The sequence below is a fragment of the Mesitornis unicolor genome, unplaced genomic scaffold, assembly GCF_000695765.1.
Source record: "Mesitornis unicolor isolate BGI_N332 unplaced genomic scaffold, ASM69576v1 scaffold10520, whole genome shotgun sequence".
NCBI lineage: Eukaryota > Metazoa > Chordata > Aves > Mesitornithiformes > Mesitornithidae > Mesitornis > Mesitornis unicolor.
In genome coordinates this window covers 411-21,472 of record NW_010156237.1, presented here as the reverse complement: position 1 = coordinate 21,472, position 21,062 = coordinate 411, and the positions used below count along the sequence as shown (strand labels likewise).

Sequence of the window (21,062 nt, the reverse complement as noted above, 5' to 3'; positions counted from 1 at the left end):
AGATTTGGAAGAAGGGGAAGTTCAGTGTGTTAAACAGCTTGATTTTTCCAATAGATTGTAATTAAATCATGAGTGTGAACGACTGTAAGGTAATGGAAAACTGGGACCTCAGTGAGTACTCAGTTGTGTGTTTGTTTCTCTCTGGTTTTATTTTTATTGTGGCTGAAATCGCGTTCTGCTGATGTCACTGGGAATTTTGCCACTGGATTTCACCAGTAACTGGCAGCACACTTCGATTTTTACATTGCGTTCTTCTGAACATAAACAACGCCTCTGTGCTTCACGCCGCTGTCCGTGGAGAGGAGCAGGCAGAGCTCATCCTCGTGAGCAACCCTGTGGTCTTCATGGAGCTGTGACAGGACTGGATGTATCTAGGATTCGTTTTCATTCATGTTTAGGGAGGCTGCTGAAGGCCCAGGCAAAATTCTTCGACCGTCACAGCAGCAGTGGCTTTTGGAGCTGTGCTCTCTCGTGGTGAAATGTATCTGCATGGTGAAAAATGCCCCCTGCCCCGTGCTTTTAGGCAATGAGAGGTAGCGAGGCTGCTCTGCTGCCCAAAGACGTGCGTGGAGGTCACTCGGTCCTAGCGGTGGCTCTCAGCTGCCATACTTCGGAGGAAGACGTCAGCAGTGCAGTCTTGGCGTGGTGTGAGGAAAGTGGGACCAGACTGCAGGGCTCTGGGAGCTTTCTGAAAATGAAATTTGGGCAAAAACTCACCAGTTGAATACGTGGAGAAAAACGTCAAACGTACCTTTTAATAAATGAACTCCACACCAACAGCTCCCAAAATCTGCCTGATCATACTTCCAGCTTAGTCAGGCAGCTATAAAAACCAGCTATAGCCCAAGGTTTCTGTAGCAGTGTTATTGCTGACCTCAAGCATTACTTGACTTGAAAATGAAGTTTTATGTCTTTTTTTCTTCCACCTACTGGGTTTTAATTCTAGGTATGTACATTTTTCTCTTCTGCAACTATGACGGCAGAAATTCAAAAGAAAAGCTGTGGCTTCTCCTAACAACGTAACCCAGGAGTTGCATTTTTGTGGGATGATCTCACAAAACAAAATTCACAGCAGAGCTGCGAGCACTGGATGTGCTGAGTCAGATGATGGCTGCCCTTTGTATTGGACGGAGATTGACAGAGTAGTGGGTTTTAGAGGTCCTCTCTGGTCGTTGCAGTCATTAGCTTTATTTTGCCACAGTTTGCACCTGCAGAATGAGATAAGCGGCTGTGGGAGCGACCATGGTGCTCTGTGCATGGGGAGAACTGTGTGTCCATGAGCAGTGGTTTTGGCCATACCTGTCCTGAGCGTATTTTTGTGATGCCTGCTTCAGTGGTTCTGCTCTTCCTTATATGCCCGGCTCTTTCTTGGCTGACAGTGATTAAACGGCAGAGCAGAGAGGCTGTTGAGGAGGCCTCTATTAGTAATGTGAATGACAGAGAGAATGACAGTGGCCTGCATAGTGTAACACAGGGGTTTTTCATATTTGACAGGCGTATATGAGCCCATTTCACGATTCTTCATTGGTATGCACCATCCTTGATTGAATTTGCTATTGTGGAGGTGAATTTAATGTCTTTGCAAATGGAGACCTAAGCAGGAGCAGAGCGTAGCTCTGAGGGTCTTGTCAGTTCAAATTGATTGCTGAGTCCTGGAATTGGAGCAATTCAGTAACTGAAAAATTAATCAATTAAAATGGAATATCGTTTGGCTCCTAAACAAAATGCCAGCGGCCTGATATTATCAGATCTTCACTGACAAATAGACAGCGAGTATTTCCACTATTAGAAGACGATGTTGCATGCCGCAGGGCTGAACGTTCAGCAGAGAGCGTATCTGAGTGAACAAGGTCTTGTGCAGAAGGACTCATTTTCGTAATAACTCACGGATGCATATGTGCCATCACTATTACCACTATAGAAAGAGTACCAATGAAGTCCTTGGGGATAGATCTCATGGCTTTGAACCTCCGAAATACAAGTCCGCGTTGTGAGCTGAAGGTCAGTCTTGAACTTCTTTAAGAAACCAGGTCATGATTCAGTGGCGGCATGAGGAGTTATATTAAGTCACTCTGTTAGATGCCAGTGTGGTTGTTGGTTTGCAGACAAGTTCCATTTTCGTATTGGGATTGGCTAACTCCCAGCCAGCGGGTCCTGCCAAGAGCCTTTCTGTCTGATGTTCAAAAGTCAATGTGGAGCATCATGGTAAACTACCCGACTCTTGAAGGTCATGAGAAACCTTCAGGTGTTGTTTTGCTGAGAAGATGAGCTCCATACAGGCTCTGGGGCTGTGGACCAGCCTCCAGGAGCAGCACAGTACCTCAGCCAGCCCAAAGGCAGGAGTGTGGCTCCCTGAGGCCAGCCTGTCAGGTATCTGTGAGAGGCTGTAACAGGCTCTATCTGGTGACTGATTTAACATTGGAGGAGGAGCAAGTTGGTGTGGAATTGGATATATTTAAAATATGACTGTCTGAGCAAGACCCACTAACAAAAGCATGTTAGGGAAAAAGCTTTCCTTGCTGGAAGATGGGAAGAAATTCCCACCTCCTGCCTTTGGCCTGGGTTTGGTCCCTGGTGAGGGTGTGAAATGTCCGCTTGTCTTCCTGGCTCATGTGCACAGTATTTCTGCGGAGTTTGAATGTTACCTGCTTGCAAAACCACACTATTTCATTCTTAATCTTCTAATCTCCATTTAAAGCTCTAAGTCTCGAGGATGAATGATTAAAAAGGTACTTTAAACAACCTTTCTCTAGCCTTAGTAAAAAGCACTTACAGCGTGCTCTAGAAGGCAAAGAAAATGAGCCCCAAGCTTAATATAATTAATTATTTTAAAGCTTTGGGTAAGCAGTGCCCGCTCCTCAGTGCTAGCTGACATCTGTTCATCTCTCGGATAACTAGTTCACTGCTGACTCTGTTAGCAGCTTGTGGGGTCTAAAGTTGCTTTCGCCTTCTCGGCAAAAATATCTGTGGTGGCATCTGTCACTCCAGACAGCTGTGATTCACTGGGAGGAAGAGACTGAATGTAGGTCACTGGAGTTCAGAGGGAATGGATGGGTACATCAGCACGGGAGGCACATGCACATGTGCAGACAGTGTGGGTGGGCAAGTGGGCATAGGGAGGCGCAATTTACGTGACTGATATGTTTAACGAAGACCTGGGTTGTCCTCATTTGACCTGTCTTACTGGCTTCATAGGTGCTACCAGGTAATCATGAGAGCATCATCTGTCTTGATTCAGAATGCTGTATGTCAATCTGTCATGATACAGATGCTATAAAGCAGGATTCAGGTGATGTTTAAATGGCTACTGAGCGTCTAACTTCTGGAAGACAAATAACAGAACATTCTACCTTTTTCTTCTTTGTTTTAATAATTCAAAATCACTTGTAAACCACAGACATTCATTACATATTTAAATGTCTATAAAGACCAGGATATTTTTTCAGACGAAAAAGCGCAACTTCCTATAGTGCCTATTTTTTTGCTCTGAAGGATCTCAAAACACACTTTTACAAACTGTGTATGTATAACCTTTAGCAGAGCCTGTATACAGTAAGTAACCTAGGTGGCTTTTGCTGAGGAGGTTCGCTATGGGGTTCTAAACAGATGCCTGAATGCAGGCACGTCCATGAGACCATCGTTTCTCTGTACAAAACCTCCGTTCCCAGAGGCACTGTGGCCCACTGGGATCTCTTTCTGACGATGCTGCTGTGTTGTTGGGGGTGCCAGCATGAGCTGCCTAGTCCTTAGGTATTCAGAGAGTGTCCTCTCATGTCTGTCTTCTCTGTGACACAAGATGTTGTCTTGGATATTTATGGACAGAGAGAGGGGTGCTTGGAAAACAAGCGCTGCTTCAGGGAAAAAGACCCCCATAGACCTCACAGCTCTCTCGTGCTGTGCTCAACGATTTTGAAGACTGTCCTCTCTCTATTTTACAGGGGTTTCTTCACATTGTTTTTCTTCTGGAGAGAAATCTGAAAGCATAAACACTTCTATCAGCAAAAATTGCAGTGTTCCTGTCGCAACAAAATTTGCTGAATAGGGAAAAAATGGCTTTACTGCCAGGAGTGAGATGAGGATCAAATGAACATAGAAGCCAGATGTATGTGTGTCTGGACACGTGGCTGTTTATACAGAACCAATGTATGTGAATGTCATAAATACGTTAAGAACAAAAATTGTAATACTACTTTTCAGGTTTGCATAATGGACATCTGTGTGCGTTAGACTTCAAACTGAGGGAAGAAATAGGCCTTGGCAACTGCTTCACCTCATCTGGGGCTGAATTTCCAGGGTTCTGAGCAGCCTCATTTCCTCAGAGCTGTATGGAAGAGAACGCCTTGCGGGCATCTGTCTTTGAAGCCCTTTTGCCTCCCACTGCTTTGCTTTATTCAACACCTAAAGCCAAAAGACTAGAAGAATGCCCCAGGGCATCGTGTCTCCTGCCTCCAGTTATGGGCCATGTCCTCCTGCCGCTGGGCAGCTGGATCTTTGTAGGATCCAGCCTTTGCTAACTGCTTAAGGTCTGTTCAGGATTACATGGCTGGGTCAAAGATGGGCATGCTTCCTTGAAGCCATCTCCTGCTGTGTGTTCTGTCCAGATATGCTGTATCTGTCTTGTCCAGCAGTGGAGCATTATAACTAATAGTGCCATGCACCTGTCACATAGGAGGTTGTGTAATAAATCCCAGCTTTTCAGGTTACCATTCTACAGTGAATAGACATCAGGAGCGTATCCAAGTTGGCAGGACGTGTACATGGACTGCTAATCGTGAGGGCGCAGAGGGGTCAGTTCGCGCTGAAGCCAGTCACTGCATGTGGAAGTGACTTGTTTGCATGCAATATGGTGCTGGGCTCATATAACCAGCATGGCAGCAAGTACCATGCACTTTTTAGGACTGCTGTCTGCAAAATGAATGAGACTGATATGTGCTGTAGTGCTGGCACTTGTGCACACATTCTGGCCATCCTCCAGTTGTCAACCCATGCTGCTTTGCATAACTTTAGGACCTGGACAAAGTGGTCCAGGTGTGCTTCCTGAAAGCATCTCTTACCTCACGTAGACAAGGACATAGAGGATGAGGATGGAATATCACAAGCATGGTGCTTCTCCAAAGAGTCACTGAAGAGATGGCCAAGTACAATCATTGGGCAGAGGCTGCCTGAGAAGCAAGATTGTGAGTTCTTAGACATGAGAGCAAGGAGTTAGGACTGTGGTAGGACAGACACCATCTTTCTGTAGTACCCTAATTGCTTTTGCGATTTTTCTTTTTCCTGCTCTTCCTGTAAACTTCCCACACACTGTTTTAATCTCTTGTGTTGCCTACCTTTTCCCCCAAATCTCCCCAAAAGACCAGTTTGTCAAACCATGGCAAGTGTTCTCGAAAGGTAGTGGCCAAGCCTTGTCTATCAGCACACTGCTGTTACCTGTAAGTCAGCAACACCCTGTTTCTGAACTTCACTCTAACAACCCATGTCTGCTTGTGACAGACATCACAGGAGAGTGTGATGCTCACCTCATCCAGGCGGTAGGCAATAACGTGGCAAACACTGTGCCATCTTCTGTGTCTCTTGGAGGAGGCTCTGAAAGTAGCATCCAAAAATGACGGGTGTGGGGAGAACATTGCTGTGGAAACCAAACACATGAAAATAATTGCTTCTCGTTTCTTGCCTTATACAGGATTTCCACCTTTTCAGGCCAGATGCTTGAGGACACTTTCCTTGTCAACAGCTCAATGTCTGTCGAAACTATGAGGGAAGAAGAGAAGAATAAAATAGGAATATTTGGTGGAATCCCATGGCTTCCTAGCCATGAGGCAGGGACAGAGAGAAGGGATTTCTTTGGGTTAAAACAGAAGAGAGCAGAGATGCAGTCTTGCAGAGCAAGCAGAGAATCTCCTCTGCATGCACATAAGGCAATAAATGCCAGGAGATGGTGGAAAAGAATAAGGAGGCGGAGAGACACCTCGGGCAAGCAGCAATGCTGGAAAGCAAGCCTCAGCTGACTTTCCCTGCTTCTCACCCTTGGCACCTATGGCCTGGAGACACCCTGTGAGCTGGCAACCATGGCCTCTTCTCAGAGGGCATTGAAAACAGCCTCTGCTGGAGGCCACCAGTGGTCTCTTCAAGCCCAGTTTGGAACTGGCAGCAGGCCTCAAGATTGTCCAGTGCTGACAGCAGTAGAGGATCTCTTGTGACCAGTTAGCTGCTGTGGGAGCCCATCAGTTCAATCTGCTTTACTGCTTCTGTTGTGTTACTCCAGTTTGTGCAAGCTACGAACAAACATCTACATCGGTCTCTGAGCTCCTCTGTCAGCACTTGCACTTCTCAAAGAGCAGAAATGCTTCTATTTAACTGTGGTATGTTTTTATTAATGTTCCATAACAGAAGATCCATAAAAGCATGGTTCCTAAACAGCATTTAAAATGCTTTACACAGTTAAACAAAGCATGAATGAAATAGGCCCTGTGCTGTCAGGCACAGCCTTTTCTCTTAAAGTATTTTGAGCAGGTTTTCAAAAAAGTATATGGTCTATTTCATGAGACATAACAAGAGCCACGTGCACTCTGGGACCACTAAACCCAACTGGAAATGCAACACACCCTCTAAAACAAATCCTCTTGGCAACAGCCATTCAAGAGACGCTCTCTTGCAGGCTCAGCCCATCAAGAGTAGATTGCTTCTTGGGAATTTCTTGAGAGTTGCTGCAGCTCTCAGTCATGCCCTGTCTGTGCTCAGTGCCATTCATAGCCCATCCTTGCGCCAGCATATGGGTTATAGAGCTGAATAGCACCTATCTTTGTAGTATCCGCAAGCACTGCTGCACTGCTCAGCATCTGATTGCTGGTGGTGGTGCTGTGCTGTCCTGTCCTCTCTAGGGCTTGCCTTCAGGTCACTGGGACAGCATATGGAGCAAGTGGAGTGAGCCCACAGAGAAATGTTTAATGCTGCGCAGGTCCCAGCAGCTCCATTGTGGTTTACAGAGGTGACTTGGCCCTGGCTTGTGCTCTGAGGGAAGAGGATTTGCTTAGCCAGCAAAGGTTTATCTCAACTCGATGGGTTGAAGCTGGCATTAAACCAGTTCAGAGAGGAAAACTCTGCTGTGGGAGGTTGGACCTGCAGGGCTGGTGGGAGGGAGGTGCTGGCAGGGTTGGAGATCATGGCAATGGCAGCGTGGGAGGCTGCAGCAGTAGGATAAATCAAAGGGCTTTCTGGAGAGGAAGGAAGGTTTGGTGAGATTGTTACTCCCTGGCTTGCTTTGTGTCCATAGTCATCAATTAGACCTTCCTGGTCTATTTGTTCTTCCAGGGAAAGACACTTACTGGGGATGGTTTGTGATTGATGCTTTTCTGTCCTGGGCTTTGCCAAAGCTGATACAATCGTGAAAATGAGCTTAAAGCAAAGGAGAAGCATGGCAGGCCCCTGCTCCATTTGTTGTATTAGTGCTAAGCACTTGTAAGAAAGATATGTGAGGGCTGCAAAGTGTGCGTCCTGTCATGTAGAACTGCTGTGGGACTAATGTCACAGTAACTGTAAACTGGTTAATTGCACTTACCTGTTGAGATTTTGCATACCTTATCTAGCCAAGTAGTGACTCCTCATGACCCCGGGAGTATGGTTGTCCTCTTTGAATTTGGCCAAGCCTGCTGTTACAAAGCAACAATATCTTGAGACCCTGAAGTCCCCAGCTCTGGTTTTAGAGGCTGTTTGCATGATGTTGGAGCTGGTGTGCCTGTATCTGGTGGCAGACAGTGAAAATGCATGGAGGTGAGTGGCTCTGCATTATAGTATTGCCATTTCACAAGTGATTAGGCCTAAAGGAGTATCACTGTGCTCGTCGAGAAATGAGGCTCTCAAGTTTTCATAGATGTGCATGGCATTAATTCCTTTCCTTTAATTCCTTGCTTACAAAGTTAATTTCACTAGTTAAGCAGTTTCTGGTCTCTTGAACCATGTCGAAAGACAAAGGAGAATGTCCTTTCAACAGTGGAAGCTCAACCCAGTCCATTCTGTCACTGAAAAGAGAAAGCGTATGTGAAAATGAGAAATGGTGAAATTAGATTAGAAAGTTTACAGTACCTCCTGAAATTTTAGTACGTGTATTGTGTTGGAGGTCTCAGCACTTTGTTTGTCTGGGACAAACTTTAATTTGTGCAAACTGCTTTGCTAATCCCTAGTCTAGACACTCACATTTCCAGTGCCTGTTCATCTTTATTTCTGCTTTCATCTAGCAGATTTTTTGGGTCTATCACAGAGCATCAGTCAGAAAGAACTGGGGTCTTCTGCTCCTGTAACTCCCACGTGTTATCCCAGCCTCGTGCATGGTGATATGGGCTGTGTAACTACACAGGGAATTTACAGGTATGAGCTGTCTTGTTGATGTGGTAAAATCTGAAGTCTGCGCTCAGCTGTACATACTGTGCCTTTAATATACCCAGAGCTTGTGTGTGCTTATATTGACTTCTTCCTGAAGAGAGAGGTGTTAGTGTGAAGGGAGAGGAAGGAGTGGGTGGATGTCAGTCTGCCCTCCTCAGAGGGTTTGGCAAGGGACTGACTACTATTTCAGAGAACCTGTGCTGCTCCTGTCAAGTATGCTTTCAATTAACAGTGAAAAATGTCCTGTAGTCAAACATCTATATTCTAGGAAAAGAATCTGACAAAGCACGTCAGTCTTTAAAGATAAGCTTTATATTCACTTTGCCAGGCTTGTTCACAGCTGTCAGGGCTCCACTCCGGATGCTGTTTGCTCTCTTCTCTCTATCGGTGTTTGCTGTTGGGTGCTTTGTAACGATCTGTAATATCTAGGGCTTTTCTGGGAAGCTGCTACCATGCTGTTTCTTCCGTGTTTTGTATTAACACAGACCTGATGAACTGTAGAGGTTTATGGGGCCCTGTTGAATTGTATTTATTGTTTTCAGGCTTTTTTCCCATTTATTGAGATAATTTTGAATTCTAATATGTTGCCCAATAGGCCTGAAACTTTTAGTGGATTTCCAGTGGATTTGATATGTGTTCTCTGTCTCACTATCCAAGTTGCTTATGAAAATGCTGGATCCAGAGCAAACCCAAGACCTGCTCTCACCATAGCCCCTCTGCTCTTACACTGAACTCCTGGTAATTCTGCTCTGACAAGTGGCTTTCCAACCAATTTCACCCATTCTGCATTAGTTTCATCTAGACTATAATTTCTCTAGCTTGCTAATGGCAATGTCTTACCAGCCCCGATCAAAACCTTACCAAATATATCTGTCTACTGCTTCTCCACACCCTTAGGACTGATTACGTGGTGCGGTCTTGACAAATCTCAGTTGGCTGCTTTTTATTACCTTGTTATCTGCTTGGTGCTCACAGATTACTTGTTGATTACCTGTTGATTAGATGTCTTTCTTGAAGCTAGGCCCTCTGAGCCTAGACTCCCCTGAATCTTCCTTTTTCCCTGTTTGAAGAGAGCACAAAGAGATACTGACTGAGATAAAAATGAGAAATGCTCTTAACTGACATTTAATTCCCAGTGCTCTTTACCGCTTTTTAAATTTGATGTATCAGTAATGTGAGAATGATACTGTCTGGTGGAATTACCCGTAATAGTTCAAGTTTAAATGTGTCGTAGCCCTTATGGCACTAAGGGGCCTTCCCATCCCAGCCCTCCCCATTGCCCAGGACTCCATGTCGGCCCCCCAGGACTCCCTCTACCCTGCCCATGGCCCAAGACCCCAGAGACCCTTAGCCCCGGCCGCAGCAGGGATGGTTCCCAGATCCCCACAGCCCTGCCTGGCCCTGCCAGGGTGGGCCCATGGCTTGGACCGGCCCCAGAGAGGTGCCTGATTTGCAGGGCTGGGGCTGCCCCAGTCCCCCCCAACTGCTCCGCTCCTCCGTGGAGGGTGGGATGGTCCCTGGCTGCCGAGCCCTCCCCTGAGCACTGCCATGGCGAGTTCCTGGCCCTCGTGGTGCCCTGACAAAACAGCTCCTGGGGACTTGTTCTTGTGTCCAGCATTTTGCACCATTTTCCTGGGAATATAAATTAAAACCAGCTGTTGCTTTTCCAGGGCTTGGAGAGACTGAGATAAGTCCTTAAGGGCAAGCAAGAGACGGCAAAATATTTAAAGATGTGTTAGAAGATGGGCTTTTGCTATGAATCAGTGTTGTTTTCTAGGGCAAGCAGAAAAAGAGAAATGGAAGCTAAGTTTGACAAAACACCTAGAAGGAATTAAAGGAGGAAAACATTTCAATTTCTAGAGGTGTTAAAGTAATTATTTTCCTCCTTGTACTGAAAATATAATTGCAAAGCAGACTCTAGGCAGCAGGCTGTGAAAGCAGCTGCAGTGGTAACTGAGCCATTGCCCTAACCCAGCGAGGTGGCCAAGCTGGTGCTGCAGCAGCAAGTGTGGTGAGGGGCATGGGGGGACAAGGGCATCCCTTGCAGAGGGGTGGCGGGGGGACAAGAGCATCCCTGGTGAAGGGGAAGGCAGGGCAGGGTGCTTGCTGCCTGGAGGGGTGTATTGGAGGTGGACTGATCTGCCAAGCTGTGCCTATGTGAGTCCTGCACTAGGGTAAATCCATATGCAGCGGCTTAGTTGTGCAGTGGTTGAGTAAGTTTCTTTGTGTTGAAAATAGTGGCACCTTTTTATTTCCTATGGAAAGATGTTTCCCTTGTTCTTGGATGGTATAAAAGGGAAATCTGAGCATCAGGCTGACCTTGACTCTTTTAGGCATAATTTTATGAACCACCTTCAGTTTTTTTTCCTCATTTCATTAATCTTCTCCAAATGGAACAGTGCTAACCTTTAATTTCTCTTCATTCTCCAGTAGCTTCCTTCCAGAGCCCAGTTTGACAGAGGCTGCACTGTGGCCATGGCTGCTGAGCTGTCACTGATTAAATGTAACAGCATTCATGGCGGTTTCAGTTTTCCCTGTCCCATTTGCAGTGCACTCAATTTGCTGTGTTTCCCATCTCAGTGGGCTGAGTGCAGGGTTGCATTGAGCTGTCCACAGGGATGCTCAGCCCCATAACCCGAGTGGTCACGGTTCGTTTGAAATCCATCAGCGTGCATGAATAGTTCAATTTGTTTCCTCTAATGTTCATTACCTTGCGCTTGTCTATGCTGAATTTCATTTGCCATCATCTTACCCAACTGTCTGGTTCTCTTAGGGCTGTCTGCACTGTAGGGTAGTGCTTCTCAGAGAAAGGTGCAGAGGGATTTGTTCTTCTAAGCGCTCTCCTGCTTCAGGAATTTGCCGTGATGCTGGGTCTCTTGAGTTGTTTCTCAGCCCACTAAGATGGCTCAACAAAAATGCCTTTTCCAGCAGTTTTAGCGAGCTCAAGCACTCCTTCATACAAGAATTGTGCCCATCCTCTCTCCCAGTGGCCCTAGTGAATGATCTTCAGCTGCTGGCATTGCACTGACTTTGTAGCCTAGGAAAGCTAGAGGAAAATTAGGAGAGGAGAGAGATGGCCCAGGTGATGGCCCTCTTGCATGGGACTGTCACATGCAGTTTCCAGCTTTATCATAGACTTCTGTGAGGCTTGGCGAAGCTGGGCAAGGGACAGCAGGGAACGTGTTAAATCAGCTGCCTCTATGTTTGTGTGTGAAATCAGTTGCTGGAAGGCTGAAACTGTTTTTCCTCAAAATACTGTGCTTCAGCCACATTGGCTGGAGGCTGCTTTCAAACCTGCATTGCCTGGAAGAGTTTCCAAATGCCTGCAGTCCCGCACGTTCTGTGTAACAAGTGCTAAAGGGAATTTGGCTCTGCCTGTGCTATCGGGAACAGCAGCTTTCATCCACAGCTCAGTTGGTGAGGATAGCGAGGCCTGCAATTTTCCTCGGAGAAGGCGATTATAACACCATGTCTGTGAGGGTTTCTTGCTTTCCTTCCCAAGCTCTGGCCTGTCCTGCCTCCCCCCAGACCTGAGTCACTTCCAGATGTGTGGCAAACAACCTGCCTTCATGTATGCGTGCCTGAACTTCTTACCTGTGTCTAAACACGAGTCGGCTGCTCTTCCTGATGCTCTGATGTTTGTCTCTGCTCTAGATGACAAGGGCTCCCCAAGGAGAGAAGAACAGCCGGAGGGGTTTTGACGAAAAGGCTTACTTGTCCTCAAAGCTGCTGAAGGCCGGAGAAGACCCCTACCGCCAGCATGCTTTTAATCAGCTAGAGAGCGACAAACTCAGCAGCGACCGGCCCATTCGGGACACCAGACACTACAGGTACTGTGCAGCCCTTGCTCCAAGCCGTGGCTGCTGCTTGGTGTAGGGAGGCCACTGCCCTCCTGTGTTCTGCGATGTTGATAATGGATGGTTTGGGTTTTAATTCGCCAGCATCGGTCCATTACTTCACTGTATTTCATGGTTAATCTGGAAAGGTCTCAAATGTGCAGAGACCCTAGACTAATTTGGCCCCAGCTTGTTGCTTTTCTAGCATCTCCTCTCCCAGGTCCAAGCATCATCTTGTTGTTTCAGCGCAGCCCCTCCATTGCAGCTCAAATTGCTCATCCGACAGTTGTTTTTTGCACAGCTCATGGTTTCTCTCAGTGGGCCTCTGTCCTGGCTGCAAGGTTCGCTGTGGTTGCTGCCTTGCTTTATCCTGACGTTCCTCACTTGCTGTGCCCTGGCTCTCTGAAGCTGGTTTAATGCCCTCTTCCCAGCCTGAGCATTATGGTTTGGATGAATGCTGTTGGGGTGGGGATGAAACTAACGAGTGAATACAGTGAATATTTCATATCTTGCAAAATGCTTATCATTCTGTCCTTGTTTCACTGAGGGTGAATTTATTCTGCTGACTAAACTCATCCTTAAATTGCTTATAGTGCTCAGGTGATTATTTTGTACTTTCTGGAGTACAAAGAGATAAGAATGTACCTTGAAAACTGTAGGTTTGGTACTGATAGGGTAGTGAAAAACAGCCTGCTTCAGTGGAGAAAAAACAGAAGCAAATTAACCACGTCTGAAATGCTTGTCTATCTGGAACCTAGACCCTACCTAGTGTTGTAAAACAACACCTCACAGCTGCTGGAAATGGGAAACCAGGCATTTAACTTGACTGAAACTGTGAAAGGGATGTCAGGAGATGTGGAGCTTTGGGAGCCTCCCAGCACTGACAGCCATCAGGGTGCTACGTGAATGCAAGCAGGTGGGACTTCGGTTGTGATATGAAAGCCTTGTGCTCCTGTTCCCCAGCATAGCACTCAGGACTGGCTTCCCAGTGACTCAGAAGCAGTGGTGCCATGTCCTGCATTGCTGACAAGGCTCTCTGCCGTACAGAACTGCTGCGTTCTGTTAATCTGCTGTCATGTTGTGGCTTAAAAACCTGCTCACTTCAAAGGTGAATTATTGTTTATTTTGATCTGTGGTAGCATGCAGAGCATGCTTGATGTGAAAAGCCTCATCTGTGCACTTGAGTGTGAAGAACGACATACATGTGATTCCCTGGAAATGTATGGCCATTTCAAGCCCCGGCTTTGCAAGGATTCCCTCCCGCAATGGGGAGTCCAAAGCAGTGTCTAATCAGAGCAGCTAAACCAATTTCCACGTTCATTCCTTTTGCAGAAGTGGCAGTTTGGGTATGAGGGAGCTGTTTTTGAATACCTTGTACTGTAGCACTATTGGAATGGTTGCTGGGATGGCAGCTTAGGATGAGGACTGACTTCAGCTGGTACAAGTTAGATGTGGTTTGAGAAAAGCCCATCCTTACGTCACAAATGGACCTGATTCTGTTTAAGGAGTGGGGAGTTAATAGGTTACTAACAAGTCACTTTTCCTTCAGGCACCTAAGCAGAACTTGGGCACACTTGACTCCACATCCTATAAGCTCCTTCTGACCTAGCAGGTAGATATTTCTTTGATCTAAAGCAAACTTTCAAGCACAGAGTTTGTCCTTGTCCTCTGTGATGCTGTAATAATGCTGAGATCTTGGTAAGACTTCCTCAAATAAGACATACTTTTCTGCTTCTGCACTTCCTGGTGCCTTAATACATTTTATATGCATTACATCATGGAGCTATTTTGAAGCAATAATAATTGTGGTATGTCTCCTGTCTGATCTCAGGTTTTCCACTTTAGTCTTTATCAGGACTTCTTTATATGTTTGAAAATTGTTGTACAGAGCTGCTGTTCCCTTAATAAAATGCTGCAATGAAAAAGTCATAAACCAGTAGGATTTAATGTGATGATAAAAACAGTAACAGTTTAGTAATAGCTATAAAAGAATAGTAAATAAAGGTGGAAGTAGAAGTAGTGGCTATAAGAAGTGAATTGTATACCCTTCCAGGATGGATTCAGTCTACACGTGGCCTTGACTCATTAAAAACACTGGGCCACAATTTCATATGTGGCCTTTTCATCAGGCAGGGAATCAGTGCACCCTGACTTCTGTATGGCACTGGCTGGAAGCTAAGGCGGCAGACACTCTGGAGGTGCGGATCAGCCCAGATCTGCCATTCCAAGTATCTGTCAGAATTGGATCCAGGATTCACATCTGCAAGTGGTTCTCCTCCAAGAATCCTTGTTCTCCACAGGTTATGAGCAGCCCTGGTGGAAGCTGATCCTGAGTTAATTCTTGGTTCTGAGTATGAGAATGAATGTGTGTGTCTAACATTACAAAGTCAGATGAGAAGATGGGAGGAATAGCGTTCCACTGCCAGCTGAGATGTTAGTGTTGAACCTCAGCAGCTCCCTGATGGAGGTCACAGCACTGGATAGAATTTTGCCTTTCTGTAAAGCCCAATGTCCAAAGAATTGGAAGTGCTTTATACAGCGATGCCTGGGTGTCCCAGCACTATGCATCCTTAGCATGTGCATGTCCTGTGCATGCTAAAACAAGATTTCACATGAATCACAGGCAATTCCAGGGACTAGAGCCCACTACGTTGATCCTGTGTTCCCCATGAAACCGCTGTGCCCTCCTCAGCGTGCAGCATCGTGTGTTTAGGTGTTACAGCCTCCAAACTTTGCAGGCACAGTTCTTTTTAAACTCTACCAACATTGGTGCGGGGGCTGCTGAGGCCTCCCTCACTGTAGCTCAGCCGTGCTGTTTCTGGTTTTAGCGTTACTATTCTCTTCTACTTTAGAAATTCTAGGTATGGTGCTGCAGTGGCTGCTGCTGGGCAATGCTTGGCTTACACTTCTCCCTTCCTGTGTTGCAGGTGCACTTCTGTGCGCTATGACGCAGACTTGCCAGCTACCAGCATCATCATCACCTTCCACAACGAGGCACGCTCCACCCTGCTCCGCACGGTGAAGAGGTGAGTTCAGCAAGGGGTGCTGGGCCCAAATGCTTACGCCTGGAAGGACACCGGTGAAAGGTTAGGCTTTTTCCAGCAGTTAGACAAGCAAGGTGGCTGCAGTCCCCCAAATGCTTGCCATCTGCCCACTGGGACAGCTTAGGGGCTTGGATTGTCAGTGTGGGTGTAACTTGAAAGGCAGAACGTATCTGCAGTTAGCTGCCATGTATTCCTCATGGGGTAAACATTAGCAGGAGGAAAGGGGCTGCTGGTCCAGCAACTGCAGGTGGGAACAGTCTGTATGAACTTGGTTTGGAAGATTTGAAGGGGGGACCAAAGGGCACATGGTGGACTGCTGGATGCAGCTGAGCAAAGGGGCTTGGGATGTACTGTGTTTCATAAATGGGAATAAGCAGCCAGCTGCCTGCTAGGGCATGTGTTACGGTAGCTGGGGCTGGCTCAGAGAAGACAGGAGGCACAGCTCACAAGTCTTTCCAGCAGAAGGTGATGAACTCAAAGCCTCATGGAGACCAAGCCCTTGTGGTCTGAGCAGGTGCTCAGAGTCACTTGCAGGTAAGCAGTTGCTGAACCTGATGGCCCTGATCCTCCTTGGGGCCTTGTGCACAGACCCTGCTTAACCTGCAGGACACTTGGTGTCTTGTGCCCGTGTCTCCTCATAGCCCAATATCATCAGCAGTGGCCAAATCTATTCAAGTAAATAGGAGGCATAGGGCCTGTCAGCATCCCTGAGTAGACAGGAGCATGCAATTATCTGTACCACAAAGCAGTGTTCCAGCTGCTCCTTCCCTTCCCCATGACCCCTGCAGAACCCAAGGGGGATCTTTTCCTTTTAGTTTTTACAGAGTAAATGCCCTCTGCCCTCTCTGACTTACGAATTCATTTCTCAAAGGGTTTCTGAAGCCTGCAAGCAGGTCCAGGAACAGCCTGTGGAGGCTGAAGGAAGAGTGAATTGGCCGGGTGGAAGGTTGAGCTGGTGGTATCACTAACAGGAATGCATTATTCATAATCATCACTTCTTCCCTTGTCAGATCCTGTGGGCTTAGAGAAATGTGGTTTATGAATAAATAACAGGCTTTTTCAAGTTGGCCTCGTGGCTAGAAGGCTGGGTTTCTGTCTGCCAGGTTTGGTGCTACTGTGTTTCCAGAGACCTGCATATATTGCATTAGCACATTTTGCTTTTTTACCTCGATCATTTCCTTTTAATTTGAACCATAAAATGAGTTCTACCGAGCCACTGTTCAGAAAAGGAGCAGATTTGTTTGGAACCACGGTGCTGCTAGGGCAACGGGAGGAGATTTATGCTGATTACTTCATAGGTCAGACAATAAATGGTTGGGTGCTCAGAAACCATGGCAGAAGGATCCTTAGGAAAATCTCAAGGCAGCCACTCAAACAGCCAGATGTTGTGGTAGTTAAAATGAAGAGAGGGTCACATTCAGAGCAGCAGTAATGCATAAAGAGAGGAATTGATATCCAGACGTTATGGAGCTGATGTGTACTAATGAGCAGATGAGTGTTGCCAATGCAGTAACAAGCCAGCCTTGCTCAGAGCAAGGTCCACTTGCTCAGGGCTGTGCCTGGTCAGTTTTTAGTATCTCGAGGAATGGAAACTCTGCAGCCTCTGTGAGCATTCTCTTCTCACGGCTAAACAACTCCAGCGCTTTCAGCCTCATCTCATACACCTGATGCTGCAGTCCCTTAATTATTTTAGTGGTCCTTCACTGGACCTGCCTCAGCATGTCCCTGTTTTTCTTGACCTGGGAAGCCTGGAACTGGACACAGCACTCAAGACGTGGTATTACCAGTGTCTCAGATGTGGTCTCCTGCAACCGAGCGCCCACAACAAAGACCTTGAAAAATGGCTGAGCCATCTGTTCAGGCTGGTCCCTGCCATCTGGCTGAGGGCCTGCTGGGTAAGTGCTTGTGAGGGACTGGCTGCACTCTGCTGGGAATGGTGGCGTTGATGGTGTTTCCTCCCAGACTTTTGGCTACAGCTAGAAGCATCACTGCCATATGGTTTAGAGCCAGTGCGTGTGACTGGTTTACTCCTTGCTTACATCAGATGTCAGAAGCATCCATGATTTATCCCTGTCTGATGAGGGAACCCAAAGGCCAAATTCTTCTTGGGCTCTACGGTGTTTGCAGCGTCACAATGGGCTGGCAGCCTTGTCTTTGAGGCATGGGAGGTTTGACAGCCACACACAGAGGTGAAGGCTGTGGTCACGACTGCACTCTTAGAAGAGGCATGGGGCTGAGCTTCACTTGCAGGTCGACACTGATGTTACAGAGGGAGCTGAAGATTTCATGGTGCTCTTCAAGGCCTCTTCTGTAACCTGAGAGTCTTTGAGCAAAACACATCTGAATGTGCCACTCTGAGTTACTGCTGTGGGTATGATTGTTGCTCAATTCGCATACGGTCAGTGCATCAAACACTGTGTAATTACTGTGCAGCACTGTGGGATAAGTCAAGTATTAAAGAAGGGACAGGACTGTTCTGTTCTGTTTGGTTTATGACCTGACTGTGAGTCTGCAGAGGATCACAGTGATATTAAGCAACAGGAGACATAAAATTGTACTGCCTGCTTACCTGCTGACTGGTCAGGCTTGCAGCCTGTCGTTATTTCTATATCCACGAGAATAAAATTGTACTGCCTGCTTACCTGCTGACTAGTCAGGCTTGCAGCCTGTCATTATTTCTATATCCATGAGGGCTTTCTTAAGCCAGGTAGAGCATGATTGTCTAGATAATTAGAATTAACTGTTTGAGACGCTCCTGGTGAATGTTAAATTTTATTTCACTGCTGTTATGGGCCTTTTCCAAAGTTTAGTTATCGTAATTACGCTATGGGGAAGCGATAAGAAAAGTCGAGGTGGAAGAGGACAATGGATGGAAACGAACAGCACTAAGAGCACAGTTTTCTATGGCTGAAAACTTTTTTAGAGGCCTAATCTTTAGAGGTGAGTAGAATATATACTGCCAGTTGAAGGTTTCATCCCTGAGATCTTTGCAAGCCTGACTGGTGAGTGCCTGAATTCAGGCACTCAAAAAATCAGCTGTAAAATTGTAAAATTTTGGGAAATTCTAGGAAGAAATATATTAAAATGGTGTTGGTACTAAGCTAATCTTAAAACTAGAAGGAGCCTAAATGCACTCCCCTGAGGCAGGTACCATCTTACTGTGTTATTCTGACAGCTGTGCAAAGTAACCCAGCTAAGGGGCGATGCTACTACCAAGAGGCCTTGGGAAGTGACCCAGGGCGGTTCCTGCAGTACCGTTTATTTCAGGGTGATCTAAATGTGGCAGCCGTAGGAGCCACATCCTGATCCGCAGACCCTTCATGCTAACCACAGCGGCATGTGTGCCCATGTGGGCTTGCACAAGCACCTCTGGCAGCTCTCCCTGCATCCCTGCCCCTGGGACCTCTGCTGCCAGGCAGACGCAATGGGAGCGATGTGCTGCTGTTGCCACTTCGGGGTGGGAGAAATATTTCTGTATGAGGGAGAGGGGGAAATAAGGCAGTGACTGTCAGGATGAATAACTTCTTTCCTCCAGCACCTTGTCATTGTCCCTCCTGATCCCCAGAGGCAGCGTGGGCCGCATGCCTGCCTGCTGCTGTTTTTCTCCTCTGCCCAGAGGGACCAGGCCAGTGCGCCAGTAGGCAATGCTGCCCCAAATTCTGATGGTCCCTTGCAGACAGTCCTTCAGAGTAACTTTGTTGATTTGTTTTCAGCGTAGAGGGAGGCAGCTGGTTAAAAATGTCCAGCGAGAGGCTAAGAAGGGGACTAGGGGAAAAGAAAAAAAGGAAATGGGCTGTCCACCAAATACCAGTTCAAATGGCTCATTGCTGGCGTCCTCAGTCCTGCAGGAGATGTGTGTCAGTCAAGAGCTGCTTGCCTGCGTGACATCTCTTCCTCAGCAGGACGTAGCTGTCACTTTCAAACCAGCTACTTGCTCGGCATCCTGCTCTCCTTCAGCAATAACTGTCACTCAAAAGGCGTTTGGTGTGAGTGATGGCTGTGCCTGATTAGTCATTAGTCACCATCACTTCTGCTGCAGTGACCGCTCTTGCAGAAGAGAAAAGCAGCTGCTTTGTTGTCTGGTCCCTTTTTTTCCTCTTTATTTCTGATTTCAGTCGGAATTGCGGGTCCGGTTTGTCTTTGGTGCAAACGTAGAGGTGAATAGTCAGGCTTTAAGTCAATGGACTTGGACATCTGTCATTGATTTGGTGCCCATGCAGAGTGCCTGTATAAATTCTGATTGAAGGGATGCTGTTGTAATGCTGGAGCATTTGGTATAGCAACTCATTACAGCGACAGTTTAAATAATGCCAAAAGAGGAGATTATTTTAGAGCAAAGGAAAGAAGGAGATGCTTCTCTGCTAGCAACTGGAATAAGGGAGAGTATCTGTGAGCTGATGAGATATGGACAGGTCAGCAGAGGAGAGGAGCTCGTTGGCAGTGCTGATGTGGTGTCATGCGACAGAGTAAGGACACTGGTACTGAAAGAAGAAAGCTGTGAGGAAAGACAAAGGAGGAAAGGAATCCCTGAGCTGAGGGGAGAACAGTCTGTGTTTCTGCTGTAAAAGGCAATCGTCATTTGGAATTTGAAATCCTAATAATACACTTTGTGCCCGAAAGTAATTGATTGTCACGCCAGTCTCTGCACCTCACTGGAGGGAAATGCGAGGATTACTGTGTTCCTTGTTAAAAAGACAGGCAAGACAAAGTGCTAAGGAGATTAAGTACCTTTCTTTCCCAAGGAGCCACAGCAAATTATTGCAGAGCTGAGAGCAGAACTGGACATTGAACAGTGAGCTGTGAACTCCTCCAGGAGTGTTTTCTCTCCACTGAGGAATCGGTGGACAGGTGAGGAAGAGGGGAAAAAAGCCAATGCTTTTGTTGTATTATGTTGTGTCGGAAGACCTGAAAGTTGTGGAGAAAATGTGAGCATCGCTAATAGCCAGGCTAGTGGGAGAAGGTGTAGATACCATTTTATGGCCATTATAGCGCAGTGTGCAGCCCGTCTGGTTTGGTTATGTTTTGCATTGAGTTTGCACAGACGAGAATTTCAGTGCAGGGCAACCTTGTCTGTAAAATATGCAGATGATGGCTATGCTGGGAGAAGCTGCACTTAGAAATGCAAAGAGGAACATCCCCCCCACCCCCACCAAGCCCACCCCATCGTGCTGGAGGATCCAGAGAGGTATGAGCCAAAGGAAGCAAATGAGATTCAGCTTTGAAAAACGCAAGCTCAGTCATCTAGGGACACATAAGCTCAAAATACAAATACTCTCAGAGACATATGAGGCAGCATAAATCTGAAATAGAGTGGGATGTGATAGCGAGTAGCAGAGCAGTCAGGATTTTGCTGTGTGAGACAACAGAAAACTCTCACGAACTGGGGAAACTTTGGCTCTGTATGCAAAGCTATCAGTGATGCTGCTTAGCGAGATCATAATTTATTTCTCTACAGCTCCATTCCTGAGAGTATGAGATTACTCTTCTTGCCTGTTTCCTGTATAAAACAAGCAAACAAACAAATAAAATCCAACAATCTTCCTGCCAAATCGCTCAAAATCAGAAGAGCGGGTGCCACTGAAATGAGATGGGCTCTAGAATCAAGAGGACCACGTTTACCGTTGTTGTTTTGTATTAAAGTTTGCGTAGCTGTTCTCATCGCTGTTCTCATCACTGGGGTGGCTAAACGTGATTGAGCAAACTTGTTGAACGCAGTGAGGACCTGCCCGTGCGCAGAGGCATTGGAGAAGGAGGCTCGAAGGGGGAAAGTGCTGTGGTTGTAGTAGAGCCCGAGCAGAGACTTGAA

The 21,062-nt window shown here is 46.7% G+C and overlaps 1 protein-coding gene across 1 annotated transcript; it reads left to right on the top strand.

Moving 5' to 3' along the window:
* Positions 1-11,958: 11,958 nt before the first annotated feature.
* LOC104540561 (polypeptide N-acetylgalactosaminyltransferase 16-like) lies at positions 11,959-15,238 on the top strand (the record flags this gene model as incomplete). Its single annotated transcript, XM_010184429.1, has 2 exons — positions 11,959-12,206; positions 15,140-15,238. Coding segments are annotated over exons 1-2 (275 nt in total), but the record flags the coding sequence as incomplete, so codon positions are not given.
* Between the last annotated feature and the right edge of the window lie 5,824 nt (positions 15,239-21,062).